Source organism: Varanus komodoensis, unplaced genomic scaffold, assembly GCF_004798865.1.
Source record: "Varanus komodoensis strain SLA01 unplaced genomic scaffold, ASM479886v1 scaffold8, whole genome shotgun sequence".
Classification (NCBI taxonomy): Eukaryota; Metazoa; Chordata; class Lepidosauria; order Squamata; family Varanidae; genus Varanus; species Varanus komodoensis.
In genome coordinates this window covers 8396364-8408823 of record NW_025336481.1, presented here as the reverse complement: position 1 = coordinate 8408823, position 12460 = coordinate 8396364, and the positions used below count along the sequence as shown (strand labels likewise).

Below are 12460 nucleotides of genomic sequence, written 5' to 3'. Positions count from 1 at the left end.
TAATCAGAGCTCTCTTTCTTCCCATCCCTAGTTTTCAACACATGCTTTCCTTTTAACCTAATTGCACTGCTTCATGATCACAGTTATTATATCATTGTGCTTTTTAATTGTCCATGTTCATCATCCATTTCTCTAATTAACGCTAACCTTATTTTATTTTATTTTATTTTATTTTTGTACCAAGGGGAAATTGTGTAACGTTCAAATTAATTTGGTAGATCAGTAATAGAACTTGCTTGGAATAGCACTCTTTGCAAAATTCCTCTTATATTTTTGGCTAGAGCAGAAGTCCAGGGCTTTGCTCATCACAAAGAGCAAGGGAGGCCCCAAAAGAGCAGGGCTACTCTGTCGCATTTTTGAAAAAAAATGAACACATATGCATAATGCCTAAAGGGAAGACCTTTAGTTTTATGAGCGCTCTTTGATTTTAAAGATTTTAACTCCACAGTTTGATTACTTTTTATTTTTTATTGTTCTTTTTTATTGTTCACCACTATTTTATTGGGCAGTGGCATATAAATCTTGTAAATAAATAAACTTCCAGAATTCGGTATGAACACATGGAGATATGAAGTGGCTACTTTTATTTGGAAGCCAACCTTCTAATGGTCCAAAGATGAAATACTGACCTCTACTCTCTCCAGCAGGATTACCTCTTAGTATCTCTAGGCCTGAGCATCTGAAGAGAGAAACCAACATCAAGATATACAAGGATTTTCTTTGCAACCTTCAATGCCTTCCTGAAATACAAGTTGCATTGTAGAGAAAAATCATTGGAGTCTATGGATTTTAATTAATTCCATGGACAAGCTGATGGCCTCTGGATTTAATTAAGTCCCAAGGCCATCAGCTTTTAATTAAGAGCAGCTTTATGGAGTCAGTTCAATGGCCAAACTAGACAAATCCCCTGTTTCTGACAGTGGCCAGTGGTTTTCACTCCAAAGGAAGTTGAGCTCATCACAAAACAATGGCCAGTCAGTTAATCCTTCTCATTGCAGTGGTGCCTGGGCCTTGGGGCTGAATTCCAGGGCTCTGTGGCACAAATGTCAGACCCCAGAATTGTTGCTGATGGGGGTACCGGCAAACAGATTGTGCTTCAGCACACAGGATGGTGTGGTGTCAGGTCTAGCCAAAGACTTGCGGGTCCTATGGCTTTGGAGCCAAGGTCTGATTCAAGGCTGTAGTTAGACAAAGGTGTCATGGAGGGGGCCCTCGGGGTGTCAGAGCTCTCCCACTTATTTTGGGGGGGACCCAAGGAGGGGGTCTCTGGATCCCCGAAGCCAGGGTCAGGGATCCCACTATCTCTCAAGAGACTTAATTTTGCTGGCTTGTGGCTGGCAGCCACCACTGTGTTGGAGTCATGAACTTAATAGATCAAGAACAATTCCCTGTTCCCAACAGTTTTTTCAACAGTTCCTGAGAGCTCCCTGTCTGGAGAGGCCTGCCAGGCATACACACTTGTTTTCTGTGACACTTTCCCTCATGGTCAGCCTGCACTCCTCAGCAGTGTGTTCCCGGCTGGCTTTTGCTGCTCCAAAAACTACCTCCCATCCCCCTGATCCACCAACCCTGGTCGTTTATGGCTACACTTCATTTGCAAAGGACTGAATAGGCAGACAGAGGTTTCAAGGCAACAGATGGTTTGGATTAATTTTGCAAGGGACTAGCCGAGTTTCATTTCTCCTTTTTCCATAGCAGACTGGGTGCAGTTTCTGGGAGGAGTGTCTTGGATGGGGGTGCGGCTTTGAGGGTGGGCTCTGCACATCATGAAGGGGCTCCCACTCCTAAATTTGCCACCAGACCACTGGAATGAGACAGCTGAGAACCTAGTCCAGCCGTGAGAAAAACAGAGCCTGGCAGATCAGCCCTGCTAAGCTTCCCAAGTGATTGCAGCTGAAGGCAGGAGAACACTTTCCATCGTCCGTAGCTGTGCGATTCAGCCTTGAGTGAGACCTCTGATTTATACCCTTGCGTTGTCAGGAACGAGCAGGAGAAGAACCTCACAGGCAAGAGGGTCTCAGTGCTGATTCCCATCTTAGGACATCAACTGAATGGGGCAGAACAGAGATACCCTCTTTGCTGTAGTACTAGCTTATGGGGCAGATTCCTGTGTCAGGATCATTCATTCTTTCATTGTTTTTACATCCTACCCCATTAGCCAGGAAGGTTCCTCAGGTGGGTTACAAGATTCTAAAATATACAATGTGAACGGTAATATTAAAATTAGCAAATGATGCAACAATAAAATCCAACCATCAAAGAACCAAGAGCCATGATAAAACTGCAGAAAACCTCAAGTTTTTTGCCAGCGGAGACATAATAAAAGGCACAACAGCAAAATGTAAAAATGATGTAACGTATTATCAAACCATTAAAATTGTCTTAACAGTTAAAATACCAGGTGAATAAAAAAAGGTCTTTCCCTGGTGCCAGAAAGAATAAAGAACAGGTGTCAGGCAAACCTCTTTGGGGAGCTGGTTCCAGAGTTGGGGTGCCACTGCTGAGAAGGCCCTTTTCCTTGAGCCTCCCTCCACATTTCCTGCAGAGGGGGCTTCTTGAGAAGGGCTCCAGTTATCTAAGGGGCTGCATATGGGAGGAAGCACTCCTTTGGACACTCTGACTCTAGATCATTCGGGCTTTGGTTGTCAGTGTTAACACTTTGAGTTGGGCCCAGATTTTAACTGGCAACCAGTGAAGATGGTAGAGGACTGATTTTATTCAATCTTATCTGCCAGGCTCACTGACTTGTTCTGGACCAATTGAAGTTGCCAGACCATCTCCAAAGGAATAATCCAGATGAGAGATACCAGAGCATATATAACCATTACCAGGTTCTGACTGTCTCAGGGGCAGCTTTAGCATCCCTTCCCAGTGCAGATTCAGAAGAATACTGAAGTAACATGCAAGGCCGCAAACAAAAATTCCATGAAAATTTTGACTTGGGTTGCAAACTCCACATTGGGTGGCGACCAAGATCACAGCCACCTCCCCATCTCCCCAAGTGGGAAGATGGCCATGTTCACCGTTACTTTGTGCAGGAAAGATGGGTGCAATCTTGGCCATCTCCCCCCACCAACCAGCACAATCGCGGCCATCTCCCCACCCCCCTGAGTGGGGAGATGGCTGAGATCATGCCCGTCTCTCGCTCCCCCAGCACACCCCATTTGCGCCCGTCTCTCCCTCCCCCAGCACGCCCCATTTGCGCCCGTCTCTCCATCCCCCAGTGCGCCCCATGCACACTTCTCTCTCTTCCCCAGTGCCACTGTGATCATGCCGTCTCTCCTGCCCTCCAGCGTGCTGGGATGGCCTGCAGGGATGATTAGCGTGTGCAGGGATGACGGGTGTGATCTCGTTCGTGCTGGGGGGGTGGGGAGATGGCTGCGCTTGTGCTCGGGGTGGGGAGGGGAGGGGGAGATGGCCGCAATCTTTGCTGTCCTTTGTCACTTTGCTTCACATTTTTCTGATTTAAAAATTGTTATAGAACGGATTCACCTTATTTACATTGAACATTATGGGGAAATTTAACTTGGCTCATGACCAATTTGGGTCACAACCAGAGTCCTGGAACAGATTAAGTTGGTGAGCCAAGGTACCGCTGTATTCCTTTTTTGACCTTTGCAACCATATTCCCACAGAAAGGATTCAAATCCAGCTTGTGATGTGCCCTGGAAGGCTGAGCTTGGCAAAAGAAGCAACACCAATCATTCTGACGACTGCCCAGCCCTGTGATTTCAAGCAGCACAGCCAGTCCCTGTTGGGGCCTTATCACCCCCTGGGCTCTCCACTGCCAAGCCTAGGGGTGCCCCTGAAAAAGTTTCTCATGTGCAATCAGGGAGATAAAAGCTGCTTTCAAAAGCATCACTTGTTAATTCACTGCATTTTCCTGTTTCTTCATCATGAAATGGGGGTAATAATATGTGGAGTTTATTGCTTTGACTTGCATCTGCTCAGCAAACCCTTGCTGTGTTAGATGCAGCTCTTTGATAATGTCAAAGGGCAGAGGTTGAATTGCCCTTGGGGTGGGGGGAAGTAATTCTCAGCTAGAATTAAAGTTATCTTCAAACTGGAATGACGTTGGATTCCTTCTTGCTCCATCTCCCATTCAGAAAATGCCTCCATTCTGAGATAAAGTGGAAAGCAAAGCAGATATCTCATCCTTTCAGATCTGCCTCTCCTTCCCTTCCTCCCGCCCCAACCAAAGTTTTAATTATATTTGATAGCTCTTGTTTGAAATCTCCAGGAGTTAAGTAATTTCTTTGCACTGTAAGCCTATCAGCTTGTCACACGCACCAGGCTCACATGCATATGCATTTCCCCACAGTTTGCACTCAAGCAAAAAGCAATTCAGTCTCTCGTCTCGTAATCTCACTTAAACCCGCTGCAGCGATATACATAGACAAGCCCTGGGTGACACATCTGTTTAATGGCTAATTCGTGTCAAGAGTAGTGCTGGGAAGGGGAAATCCCCCACCCCAAGCAGAGATTCCCGGGTTGTCAGCTGAAACAGCTTGAGGAATGTAATCTGTGTAAATTCTGCTACAAACAGACCTGATCCGCACCTCTTAGACTAACCCACAGATCAGATTTTTGTTAATCACCAAATTGCACCCTTCCTGAACGTTCCAACCCAGTTCTCAGCTCAAAAAAGTATCTTTAAAAGTATTGAAAGGTGCATCATTGGAGAGAAACATTCAAAGTGTTGCAGTTTGTGGGGAAATAAATCTAAAAACACAGTTTTCGATGTGAATTTCAGCCTGATATTGTTGTTAAAATGATGATTAAGGCAGAAATGGGATGGTACAGGCATATGGCAAAGCACACATGAAGGTGACAGCACTGGAAACAGACTGGTTTGCTCATCCTTGCTGGCAGCTGGTGGGCCTGGTTTTACGCGAACAGCTGTGCTGACCCAGCAAAGTATTCTGGTCTTGGGAACAGCATATGTTCAAACTCTCATTGTTATTTTTAGGACGGATATCCATGTTAATCTGTCAGAACAAAAACTGCAAAGAATGTTGCTCCCCATGAAAGGCTAACAGATAATATTCTCAGTGCCACAAGAATCTTGGTTGCTTTCCCCTATTTTGCTTGCTTGCTTGCTTGCTATTATGTCCCTCGTAAATGATAGTGTTATTGCATACCTATTTATCTTTCTGGAGTTATTTTATTAAAATTGTATCAACACTGCTGGGTAAAACAACTAAGCCCAGTGATTTTCTTAATCTTCAATGGAAGGCTTGAGCAAAAACAGCTCATTAAGGTTGAATCAATCTGGCAAGGGGGTGAATTTGTACTATTTTCATCTTAGCTGTTGGTTTAAGCTTTGTTTGCTATCCACTGTATGCAGTGTTGGAACCTTAGAAACATAGCAGATGGGAAGTTGAGTCAGTCCCCTGGTCATGTAGCCCAGTACTTTTGGCACTGGCTGGGTTCAGACAGCACAATAAGCCATGGTGGGGGGGGTTTTAACCTGCATGTCTATCATGTTGTCTACAGAACAAACCAAAATAAGAAATAATGGTTTGTTTTGTAGCTTTCTCCCTACTACCATGACTTGTCATGTTGTCTGAGCCCAGGGTCATGGTCTCCATGGTCCAGGTATGCATCTAGCACAGAGTCCCCTGGAAAGACCAGCCAGTCTAGGAGCTGCTCCAACCATTCAGGTGCTACTACCCTTATCTACTTGGAAACAGATGTGTGGACCAATGAGGAAGAGACAAATAATGTAGGCGGAGCTTCAGGAAGGATTCTTGGTTAGCCATACCTAGAGATGCCAGATTAAACCTGGAACCAAGTCCTGGTGTATTATTATTATTATTATTATTATTATTATTATTATTATTACATTGCATTCACATCCTGCCTTTTTCCCCCTTGTGAAGAACCCAAGGCTGTTTACATAGCCACCCTCCACTCCATTTTATCTTCACAACAAGCTTGTGAGGTGGGTTCAGCTGAGATGAATGACTGACCCAAAGTCACAGGGTGAGCTTTGCAGCTGAGCGAGGACTAGAGCCGAGATCACCCAGGTCTTCAGTTAAACCACCCCACCACTCTGGAACTCTAGCCTAGGCTTGCCTATCCAATAATTTGGAACTTGCTTCCTTCTTCCTGCGCTGCCATAGCTGCAGTCGTTTTAATATTGTCTGCCCAGATTTCCATTGGGGCTTCTCTGTGTTTGCACTGAAGTTTTCCTGGCAACGAGCTGAAGAACGCGTGTGTGAGAGACACTAAATCTTGGCTAACGTACTTAGGATTATTATTTTTTATTTTTTGGTCCACAGTCATGGGAGATAGAAACTATTTTTGTGCAAAATATTACTTTCAGGGAAAAGGAACAGCTCGCAGGCACTTTCCATCATACCTGGATTTCAGTTCAGATGGTAGCCCACAGCCCCTCTCCTCCTCCGCTTCCCTTCCATGGTGCTTAGATCCGGCTCCATGACCTTCAGAAACCCTAGTGCCTGACCCTGCATTTTTCCTCCCCCTCCCCATGTCTTTTCCTTGTCTGTTGTCTCCTTTTAGTTGTAAACCAGCCCACAGGGGTTGTCTGCTGTTTGAACTTTCTGTGCCACTCTGGGAGCATTTTTGGCTGACGAACAGGATAGAACTTACAAGTAAATAAAGATAAAAGATCGCTGGTTTTTCTTTCTTTACAACAGAAAAGCCATGATACTGCTTCAAGCAGTGGTGTGGCTACGCCGGTTGCATTGATGGGACAGGATGCCCCTAGGAATGATGTTACAATGTAGGAAGGCTTTGTTGTAGCTGATCTTGTTCCAAAGAAGGAGGGGAAGAGCCTCATCCATCTCACTGAAGATGAAAGCCTTCTGCAAATTACTGATTCATCTTCTAACTACTCGTACAAAAGTGGGAGATCCACAGCTGAGCGGTTCATTGCTAGAGTTCTCGTTTGGCAGGGTTCGGTTCACTCGCCGAGCCTTTTGGAAGTTAAGTCTTTGTGTTGGGGTGGCTGCAACATGACTAATATGCATGCATATGAAATTGGCTGGGTTTGCCTAACACAACAAGCAACTCTGTGTGGTCACCATGAGGGGAGGGGCTTACGATAATCTACCCAACAGATGATCAGCATGGCTTCCATCCTCCCCTCTCAGTCCTCCCACTGTTAGCATATCTCCCATCAGTCAAATCAGTCCCAAACTGTCTCCCCTGCTTCTGTATCCTTGGTCTCTGCATAGGCATGGGATGGCTTGAGTGGCTCCTACAGCTGCCACTCTTTCCAGGGAACTCGGCTGCAAACCAGGGCTGTGGAAGCCATGATCCTAGGTCCAGACAACAGGACAAGCCATGGTTGCATGTTGTGTGAACCCAGCCATTGTATTGACATTGAAATCTGCAAGCAACAGTCTGTTTCGGAGTAAAGGAATTGCAGCATGTGGCAGAGTGTGGAGGTTTCAGCAATGTTTTATAGGAGAAGAGTGTGAAAAGAGGGGCATCAACAAAGAAGTTCATGTGTTCATCTCTGAATTTCGAAGGTTGAGGAGCTTCAGCATGCCCAGGAACACAGTCGGTGCATTGGTATGGATGCGAAAGTAACTTCTAGCCAATTGTATGTAAATCTACTGCTCTAGATACAGGTGTTGGTGGTAGTGGCAGAAGTGGGTGGCCATGAAAACTGTGACAAAGTTGGTTTGGCCTGCCCTAATGCAAAGGAAGGTGGAATCAAGAGAGGTGACCGTTGAGTTGCTCCATCCCTAGAGTGGTAGGACACGCAAAAGACCCAAGGGAAAATGAAGAAGGGGGAGCTTAGAAGCAATGGATCCAGAGCACAGAGAAGCCCGCCTGCAAAGTGTTGCTGCAGGAGGTCACTGAGAGGAAGTCCGCTGGACAGTAAAGCAGTACCTGGGCAAACACCAAGGAAACTGGACTGAAGTCTTTTATTCCTCATGGGCCAAAACAACCCTCTCAGAATGGCAAGACTTCTAAAATGACCATAAAGTGGCCAACCTTTGCCTGGAGCATAGACTTTTCCTCATCTCAGCCAATTCATTGCTGCACTGACAGAGAAATGCAAGTCCTTGGCATGGTTGGGGAGCAGGGGTGGTATTGTTTCCTCAGAGGGCTCAGGGTCCAAGGATACAGGCTCCAGACATGGAAATGCAGGGATCACTGTCCCCAGGAACCCTAACCGGACAGGATACTGGACTCTGGGTCAGCCTCTAGTTTCATTTCCTTGGGTCTCATCTGGCTGTTCCATTCTGAGATCTGGGTGGTGGTCTTGACAGGAGGAGCAGTCCAGAGAAAGCATAGAAAATAATGCTAGAGAGGCATCTAAGAGGAAAAAATGGAGATGAGCTGGGAAACAGAGGGTGTGAAGATGCAGGACCTACAAATGTGTGAAAGGTGGACACACTGGTCTGAAATAACCAGCTAAGTAGGCATGTAATTTATAGTAAACAAGCACAGATTAAGATTAATTCAAGGAGCAAACTGCTAAAATGAGAGATCTAATTACCAAAAATAAAACACCAAAGCTTTACTTGACACACACACACACACACACACACACACACACACACAGAGAGAGAGAGAGAGAGAGAGAGAGAGAGAGAGAGTAAAAGTAAATCTGCCTGGATAAATTTAGTCATTATAATGGCAAGATCTAAAGGCAGAGAGAAGGTAAAATGCCAAGGGAAACTGAGTGAATGCCCTGCATATATTTTCACATCAGGAAATCCTGGAGCAGTACTCACATGAAGCCGCTTTTTTAAAAGTATAGCATCAAAAGATCCATGTCAAATAAAGGTGACAAAGGATGGCATTTTAAAATAACAAGTCATGGAGAATGTGTGGCATTTGCAGATATTACAGACTTCAGATATGAAATTGTGAAGCTATTAAGTAAAATCGGCTTTCCCCTCCCCACCCCCCAAAAATCAGGTTCCTTAGCCTGATGACTAGAAGGTAGCCAATGTAACAAAAAATATAAAAGGACCCAGGTGGGATCCAAAAAATTACAGGCCTGTCATCCTAACTTCTGTCTCTGGAAAATTAGTTGAAAGCATTACTAAACACAAGACAGTTAAACCTTAGAAAAATAAGCCTTGCTGAAGAAAAACAGCATGGCTTCTGCAGAGGAAAGTTTTGCTTCACTAGTTTTTTACTTTTAACTGGATTTTACAAAAAAGTTTTTGATGAATTTCCTGACCAAAAAAAAAGCAAACAACAAAAACCTTGGCAGAAGTTTAGATAAGCCGCCCCGAGGTTTCAGCAAGGGGCGGCATAGAAATGTTATAATAATAATAATAATAATAATAATAATAATAATAATAATAATAAGAACTTACTCTTGAGATAAGAGAAGAACTGTCATGGAACCAGTATTGTTTGTCAGCCAAAAGGGAGGAGGGTTTTTCAGAATACAGATGAATATATTTCTCCAGGTTCTGTTATCAATCCTACTGCACAGGTAGGCAGAAGGTAGACCAGATCTACCAGATGTGAAATTAAGAAAGCCTTGGAAGTGGATTTTTGTGGGCTTAATTCAGTTCTTCTGGTCTTTAAAACAAATTCCTAGGCTCAAATTCCTGCATTCTAAATGCTTGGATGCTGGACCAATCTCCTGTTACTGGAGCCTGAGGTTCCAGTTTAAAGTAGGTCTTCCAGTCTTGAAGTTTGTCCATCTTTGCCCTATTATCGTCATTACTATTCCTCTCTCTTCTCATTATCTTGATAACATAGGAGCTATGGTGACGCTACATCTCCCTAAATAATGAAGGTCACATTAGAAGAGCTAGGCCACTTTGGGGGCCAGATGCAATGCCTCCTTTTCCAAGAGCACCAATCCAGATATGGTCAGGAATCATTCTGTGGGGTCCTTTCACATAGCCAGAGTTTCTGGCAATACCTTCATAGCATGAGATAAGACTGTCCATCATGATGGAAGAGCTTCCACTCAGATGCAGCCCGTGGTATTAAATTATGTATTTGTAGCAGATTTGCAGCATTCGCAGTTGAAATAACATGCTGTGTTCAATCTTAGCATCAGTGTGAATCACAACAAAAATGGTGAACAAGAAATAGGAAAGGAGTTTTTAAAAACTACCTACATATAATAAGTAATCAACGAGAAAACTGAAGATGGCCTTGTTAGGCTTCAAAGCAGATGGCTGCTGTGAAGAGCTGGTGTGTTCTCAATATTTGTATTGATAATGGCTTGGCAGAGAAGTTCTTTCCAGAAGTTTCCCATTCTTCTTCATTGATTGCTTTTGCCTGTATTGTTTCTGGGTTTGGCTACAGTAAAAACATCTGTCCCCGAAAGACACTTGCAGCTTTCCTGAGTTCGGATATTAGTTGATGCAGTGACCCAAGAGAATGTGTAATCAATTGGTGATGCTGCCAAGTTACATAGAAACCAGGAGAATGAAGAATCTCATGATTCTAACGGGACTCTAAATTATGAAACGGTGTGCCCTCAATTTTTTTCAGTTTCGGAACTTTTTCCCAGAAAAGGTTGATCTCCAACCCCATGATAATGGTGTATGGAGAAAATGAGGTCAGATTGTTCCATTGCTATTACACAGTCTGCTCATTTTTCCCTTTCCTTCTTTTATAAGTGTGACGCACCTATTTTCATATGGGCAGGAATGAAATGATTGCTGTAACAGGTTGCTCATGACTTTCAAAGCAATTTGAAAACTGTGAAAAATAATGACATTCAAACCACAAAAACTGTGCCAGATGTAGAAGTTCACAAGCTTATACATACCAAATGGCCGGGCTAATTTTTCTATAAAAACCCTGTAGGATTTTGACATTTTAAAACCTTAATGCCAGCAAGGAACCCACAGTCTTGAGCTTACAAGAGCTGAGCAGGGCTGTCATAGGTAGGACCTTTTGGAAGACTTCCATTCACCATACATTGGGGACAACTTGATGGCACATCACAACAGTGTTGGTAAAGAGTCTGACTGACCGATGAGGACGTGTTGACCTTCCAAGTGCTGAATTCCATTTCTGACATGGCGTCCCCTCTGATTGCATTGTTTGTTTGTTTGTTTGTTTTTTACAGCTTAGAGCCCATGCCGTGGATATGAATGGGAACAAAGTGGAGAACCCAATTGACCTCTACATCTACGTAATTGACATGAATGACAACAGGCCTGAATTCATCAACCAAATCTATAATGGATCTGTTGATGAAGGATCTAAACCAGGTACAGTAAGACTTACTGATGAAACTGCTGCTCTTCTTTAGATTGAAAAGTGTTGTTTGATATATTCCTTGTATTACTTTGAATTTTAGGAACTGTTGCTTGTTACAGCTTCATGCATTAACTGAAATACAGGATGAGACCTGGAATTCCAGACCACTGCACATGTCTGTGTCTGAAATACACCCTTCATCTGTACTAGACAAGTTCATCTCAGCTAAAATGATGACTTAGGGTTAACAGTTTGGTAGATAATTCTTTTAATGCTTATTAGCCACAACTGCTGAATGAAGCTTCCACATTCAGGAAATGTCTGTTGAGATGTTGGGGATAAACAAAAGGGAATGTGCATTAATGACATGTCCTCCTCGGGATCTTCTAGAGAAAATTATTTAGCTGCAAGCAGTGGCTTGTGCAGCTATGCACTGGTGCACTCAGCGCCACTGCTGAGTACCAGTGAATGGGGCAAGGCGCTCTAATGCCCTGAACTGAGTTCATCAGAATAAAACAGTGAGCAGACATACAGGGGTTGCTACTTCAGCTTTTGAGCAGCCAGCAGCACCCAATACCAGCCACAAAAGGTGTCAGCCTGGCCAGGTCTGCCCAGTGCCAAAGTAACAGCAGTCGCCGTGTGACACTCACGGGAGGGGGTGTCGTTTCCCCTCAGTTCTTCCAGTGGTAGTCAGAACAGATCGTGGTAACTTACTAAGGTACTGATGCATGATTTACCCGTGCAGCATTCTGGACATGACAGAGCTTAGTTAGGTATGCAGGAGTATGCTCTACCCACAGAATATCGTACGCCTTGCATTCATTTGGAAGCATGGAGTTGGATGGGGCTTCATCCGGCTTAAGCATGCCTTGTAGACTCAGAAGTAGAACTGTAAGAATAGCATTGCAAACGCCTCTTGCTGTGGCACATGCATGCAAAGACAGGCTGTCCAACAAACTATGGAAAACTGGAGGAGGAGGAAGAGACAGCTTCCTAAGGATGAAAACGGTTGGTGCTTGGCAAAAGCATTTGCTGGTAGGCATCTTCGGAGGAGTTCATCTCAGGTCTGCAGAGCCTCAAACCCAGGAGGGATGTCAGTCCTGATGCATTGTCATGCAGTCTTGTTCTTGCTATTTTAGGTCTTGATCCCACATCAAAAGACCTGGCTTTGGTTTGTTACTCTGTGTGTGTGTGTGTGTTAGTATTGCCTATTTCCCCCTTCCTCTTTGTCTCCCTTTGTCCTGTTCTCTTTCCTTCTCCTAAAAATTCTAAGAAAGTGAGTGAAAGAGAA

The 12460-nt window shown here is 44.2% G+C and overlaps 1 protein-coding gene across 1 annotated transcript in view; it reads left to right on the top strand.

Moving 5' to 3' along the window:
• Positions 1-12460, top strand: part of CDH4 (cadherin 4) — an 859900-nt gene that overhangs the window by 698398 nt on the left and 149042 nt on the right. The window contains exon 6 of the mRNA XM_044455739.1: positions 11036-11180. Within this exon, the coding sequence (XP_044311674.1) occupies positions 11036-11180 (145 nt within the window). The remainder of the gene's footprint in view (positions 1-11035; positions 11181-12460) is intronic.